At 45.9% G+C, this 6,133-nt stretch overlaps 1 protein-coding gene across 1 annotated transcript; it reads left to right on the top strand.

Annotated features, from left to right (window-relative positions):
- The first annotated feature begins 352 nt into the window (after positions 1–352).
- On the top strand, positions 353–5,556 carry LOC120686668 (wall-associated receptor kinase 3-like). Its single transcript, XM_039968881.1, has 4 exons — positions 353–1,238; positions 1,344–1,472; positions 3,810–3,959; positions 4,124–5,556. Exons 1-4 carry the CDS (start codon positions 362–364, stop codon positions 5,302–5,304), a joined length of 2,337 nt encoding a protein of 778 aa, XP_039824815.1. The 5' UTR covers positions 353–361; the 3' UTR covers positions 5,305–5,556.
- Positions 5,557–6,133: the final 577 nt, after the last annotated feature.

Genomic DNA, 6,133 nt, shown 5'->3' with positions numbered 1-6,133 from the left:
GCTGAGAAAGGTGTCATTGACGTGACGTTGACGCCGACTCTTTGATCAGGTCGTTGATAGCGTTCAACGAACGCAACACGCATGCATGCTTGACTGACTTGAGCTGCTGACCACGGTTTGGACTTGCATATATAATTTCATTCGCCAACAAGTCACCGATCAAAGTCCCGACCAAGTCAGAGATATCATGCTTGGAATTTCCAGGCCACACAGGAACAAAGCTCTAGTTGTGTCTCCATCGCATGTACTTATTTGACCACCTTATTTTGTTTGTTACGCTTCATCAGCTGACCAGCACGAGATCAGTGACATTTAAGTTGCTGAGGCAAACAATTCAAGTTGTGCTTACTTTCATTTGGGGATGGTAGCAATAAGCAGTAGGGGAGTGATGATGTTCTCTGCCTCGTTGCTGCTGCTGCTGCCGCCGCCGGTGGCGGCGGCGGCGGCGGCACCAGCTGCTGCTGCTGCCACGGCCGGGACTCACTGCACCAGCAAGTGCGGCAACATCAGCATCCCGTTCCCGTTCGGCGTGGAGCCCGGCTGCTTCCGCCCCGGCTTCAATGTCACCTGCGCCGACGACATGCTGCTCCTGCACAACATCTCGGAGATATTCGACATCAATCTGGCCAACGGCACGTTGGACATCTACGTGCAACGCGTCGACCAGTCCCTCCCCGTTCCCCAGACCCACGACATCGGGAATTGGGACGTCGTCGGCGTCGGCCTAGACGGAGGGCCGTACACTCTGGCGGCAGGAAGGAACAAGCTCGTGGTGATCGGCTGCGACGTCCAGGCCCTCCTCATGGATGTGAGCGAGGATGTCCTGAGCACTTGTGCAGCTTTCTGCTCACCAATCAACAAAAAGTTGTACCAGGTTGCGTCCCCCGACTGCTCCGGCGTCGGCTGTTGCCAGGCGCCCATCCTGGCAGGCCTCGACGTCTACCTGCTCCAGTTTCGCCGGTTCAACGGTTCATGGAGCGGCAACCAGGCCACGGTGTACATAGTGGATGCGGATCTCTTGAGCTCTTATCGGATGGATGAAATGCAAGAGGCCGCTCTTCCGGTTGTGCTTGAGTGGGTCATCAGCAACTCGACATGCCAGAGCAACTCGACGACGGCGCCTGAATGCCGCAGCAGCAACAGCTTCTGCAAGAACAGCACTGCTTTCCGTGGCGGCCACCGGTGCCACTGCTCAGAGGGTTACGACGGCAACCCCTACCTTGTGGATGGATGCAAAGGTTAAAAAGATTAAGCATTCAAGATTCAGAATAGTTTTCCTCATTTAGTTCATTCCCTCTCCAGTAAACTCATTTTATTTTCCCCTCCTATTCTGTTTATTTTAGATATAGACGAATGCAAATTTCCAGAGATCTATCCATGTTTTGGCGACTGCAACAACACAATAGGCGGGTACCTGTGCCAGTGCCCTCTTGGCTTTGAGGGTGATGCGTCTGTACCAACAGGATGCAAAGGTATCAAGAATTCAATATGCAAATAAATATTATTAGTAGCACTCCTACTGCTAGCTTACTTATTAATTTCACTACCAGAAACCGCCTGTTTGCCGAGTGCCCTCTGCTTTGCCGAGTGCATTATATCGGGCACTCGGCAAACACTGTCGAGTGCGCAGCAAATAAAACATTCGGTAAACACATGACAGTCTTTGCCGAGTGATGGCTCCTAGGCACTCGGCAAAGACACCCTTTGCCGAGTGTCACAAGCTAAGCACTCGGCAAAGCATAGCACGTGCACAGCACGCGCCGGCCGGCCGTGACGGCCGTTAATGTTTGCTGAGTGCACGGCTAGTAGCACTCGGCAAAGCATTGTCTTTGAGAGTCAGCCTGGAGGCACTCGGTAAACATGTGCATTTGCCGAGTGTCCCTAGAAGCGCACGGCAAATTAAAAAATAACTTCCTCCTCTGCCCCCAAAACATTTTGCTCTATTTTTATACTATATGAAGCACTACATATTAAAATCTGATATATTTCTCATTACGTTTGCTATGTATAATTAATTTATTTTGTTAAAAGGATATTTTGGAGATAATTCAAATTTGAACGGCAAGTGCTTCGAACAATGTAGTATAATGAATGGAAAAATGATATTCATGTTTTTGAGTCCAATTTGAGGTATTGTCAAAGAATTCAAAGGAAAATTCAAACATCTTGTTCACAAAACATGACCACCAACGTGTGGCTGGATTGTTTTTAAATTCTATAAAAAGCAAATGAAGTCCGAGAATCATGAGATTTGTCGTGATATTGTGTTATCATACGTGGAGACTGTGGTAAAAAAAATTGGGGAGGTTTCTCAAAAGTTGACACGTACGTTGCTTACAAATTGAAGAATCTCCGAAAAAATTCCAAAGAGTTGTGAAGGATTCGTTACGATTTGGAGTCAAAGTGACGACCGAATTGAGATTTGACTTCAAAACTTTATATATAGGCAATATACATCATAGATTGTTGCATGTCAAATTTTGGTTAATTTTGGAATATTTTTGGTAGTTTTAAATTTTTTTTGCAATTAAACATTAGCCGGCAGACCGTCCGCTATCCATCGGCGGACCGCCCGCCTGTCAAGACGTTGCACATCCGAACTCTTTGGATTAAGTTTTCGGACATCCGAACTTCTTGCACAGCAGACGGTCCGCTTTTGGGCAGCGGACGGTCCGCCGGCGAAACCAAATGCGAATCCGGCTCGGCGTCCACATCATCGATCCGGCGCGGTGTCCATGTCATCGATCCGTGCTCGCCTGCGTCGATCGCATGCTACGGCGGATCCCTTTTCTCCCCCACCGCCCTCCCTTCTCTTCCTCGCCTCCCTCCCCACCGCCCTACCCCTTCTCTTCCTCGTCTCCCTACCCCGCCGCCCCTTGCCTTCTCTTCCTTCCCCGTTGGTGCGGCCGCAATGGGCGTTGAGCCGGCAGCGAGCGGCGCGAGTGGCGGCCGCTCGCGGCGGTGGCTGCCATCACAGCAAGGCCCCAGTGCGTGGGCTTTTTTTGTTTGACTTCAAAAATTCTTTCAAGACTTCAAAACATTAGCCGACGGACCGTCCGCAACCTTTTTGTGGACCGTCCACGTTCCAAGACGTTCGAACATCCGATCTCTCTATATTAAGTTTTCGGACGTCCGAACTTCTTGAACGGCGGACGGTCCACCGCAGCAGCACAAGCGCGTGGGTCACTTTTGGGCAGCAGGCGGTCCACCGCAGCAGCGCAAGTGCGTGGGTTTTTTTTACTTCAAAACATTAGCCGACGGACCATCCGTGCACATCTGCAGACCGTCCCCCTTTCAAGACGTTCGGACATCCGATCTCTGCAGTAATTTTTCAGACATCCGAACTTCTTGAACGGCGGATGGTCCGCTTTTGGGCAGTGGACAGTCCTCTGCAGTAGCGCAAGCGCGTAGGCCTTTTTTTTGTTTGACTTCAAAACTTCTTTCAAGACTTCAAAACATTAGCCGGCGGACCGTTCGTCTTTCAAGATGTTCGGACATCCGATCTCTCTATATTAAGTTTTCGGACGTCCGAAATTCTTGAACGGCGGACGGTCCGCCGCAGCAGCGCAAGCGCGTGGGCCTTTTTTGTTTGACTTCAAAACTTCTTTCAAGACTTCAAAACATTAGCCGGCGGACCATCCGCTGCCCATCTGTACCAACAGGATGCAAAGGTATCAAGAAGCAAATCAAAATTATTAGTAGCAGTCCTACTGCTAGCTTACTTATAAATTTGCTTCAATTCCTAATTTCCAGCACATGCACATCCATGGATGCATGCTTGACATTCCTGTTATTTTCTATTCGTATAGACGTTGACGAGTGTGTGCACCCAGATGCACATTCGTGCTATGGAATCTGCAAAAATTTGCCGGGATCATTTCAGTGCCAATGTCCTCAGGGAACCTATGGGGATCCCACAACGAAAGGAGGTTGCATTACGATCAAGAATTCCTTCCCAGGTGATGAAAGCTCGCAATATATACAACTTGACTATTGCAATCATAAAGTGTGATAGAAAGAATAATGTGTGATAGAAAGAATACTATTGCAATCAAGGACAGTTGTTGCACATATATAACGCATCATTCGTAACTGCAATCCAATTATTACTAAATTTTTGCAGGTTCAAAAATAGCTCTAGTAGTTAGCAGCGGATTCATTCTTTTGATTGTAGCACTTGCCGCTCCCTTCATCACACACAAAATACAACTACGACGGGTGAAAAGGTTGAAGGAAAAATTCTTCAAGCAAAATCATGGTTTGCTATTGCAGCAATTGATTTCCCAGAATACTGATATCGGCGAAAGGATGATCATTACCTTAAGAGAATTAGAGAAGGCCACGGACAATTTTGATAAAACCCGTGAGGTTGGTGGTGGAGGACATGGTGTTGTGTATAAAGGAATATTAAATCTGCATGTGGTTGCCATCAAGAAATCCAAGATTGTAGTACAGAGAGAAATAGACGATTTCATAAACGAAGTCGCGATTCTGTCTCAAGTCAATCATAGAAATGTGGTGAAGCTTTTGGGATGTTGCCTCGAAACAGAAGTTCCATTGCTTGTCTATGAGTTCATATCCAATGGAACTCTTTATCACCATCTTCATGTTGAAGGAGCAATATCTCTATCATGGGATGATCGATTAAGGATTGTGCTTGAAGTTGCAAGAGCTTTGTCTTATCTACATTCTTCTACTTCTATGCCAATATACCATAGAGACATCAAGTCTTCCAACGTACTCCTTGATGATAGTTTAACAGCAAAGGTTTCGGACTTTGGAGCTTCAAGGTACATCCCGATAGATCAGACGGGGGTGACTACAGCAATTCAAGGAACATTTGGTTATCTAGATCCCATGTATTATTATACGGGTCGCCTAACAGCCAAGAGTGATGTCTTCAGTTTTGGAGTTCTTACTATGGAATTGCTCACTAGAAAGAAACCATTTGTTTATAGGTCTGGTGATGGTGATGGTGATGGCCTTGTTTCACATTTTAGCTCACTATTCAGAGAAGGAAAACTAGCTGACATAATAGACCCACAAGTCATGGAAGAGGGTAATGGGGACATCCAAGAAGTAGCGGCACTAGCAGTGGTGTGCACTAAATTGAAGGGAGAAGACAGGCCTACAATGAGGGAAGTGGAGTTAATCCTTGAAAACTTGTGCGCTAAGATGCATAATACAAGTTGCACAACACCATATAGTAGGGATCAAATCCTAGCTCAAGGGGTTACTCAAGAAGTAAGCAGGCAATACACCATGGAAGAAGAAATAGAGTTGTCAGCGAGGTATCCTCGGTGACCACCATTTTCTAGTCTGAAGAATAATAATGCTTCGTACAATCCTTTATAACATTCATGGCAACGCCGCAGTAAATTTTGTGTTGAGGTAGACATACATCTGAAGTAGAGCATCCTGTGTAGTCTTAAACTGCCATCATAAGGCTCGAACAGAGAAGGAGCAAGCATCCTAGTTGAAGCTTGCTCTGCCCATTGTCCCCGCTCATCATGAGTTCGATCTACAACCAAAACATCAAGGCGTATTTTCTCCATCCCAGTTTCTGAGAGCAGTATTTCGAATTCTATCCAGACTATATTTTTTTGATTCATTCTTCTTCTTTCTTTTTGTTTCCTGTAATTGTTCCGTTTCCTTTTTATTGATGTATGCAAGCAAGTACGGGCTCTGCATGGTGAGCTTTGTGCTACTTTTCTTTTTAAGAAATATTTGTGTTAACATTTTCATATTTACTGAAATAAAGATATTTTGTACAATCTAACTTACATTATTATTAGTAGACAGAAAAAACATATCACTACAGTGAGTTCTATCTTGCCATGATTGAGATACAACAGGGACATGCAATGAGATTATGAGAAAGGTTGCTCAAGTCATCCTGACGCCTTTCAGACATATTATGTAGGTGCTGCGCTAGGAGTGTGGTTATATGTCATCCAAGAAGATGAATTTGATTGTTGCCTTCTAAAACAACCATGACCTGCTCAGTCATCAATTTTTGTGAGTATGTACATTTGCCAATTGGCTGAGGCGTCGCGAGTAATTTTTTCAGCCCATCTCGAACATAACACACTAGGTTACAAATAACTTGGAAGAAAAGGTGAAATCGCACGGA

Source organism: Panicum virgatum, chromosome 8N, assembly GCF_016808335.1.
Source record: "Panicum virgatum strain AP13 chromosome 8N, P.virgatum_v5, whole genome shotgun sequence".
NCBI classification, from domain to species: domain Eukaryota; kingdom Viridiplantae; phylum Streptophyta; class Magnoliopsida; order Poales; family Poaceae; genus Panicum; species Panicum virgatum.
The sequence above is the reverse complement of the archived record's forward strand: the minus strand, read 5'-3'. Positions and strand labels throughout refer to the sequence as shown.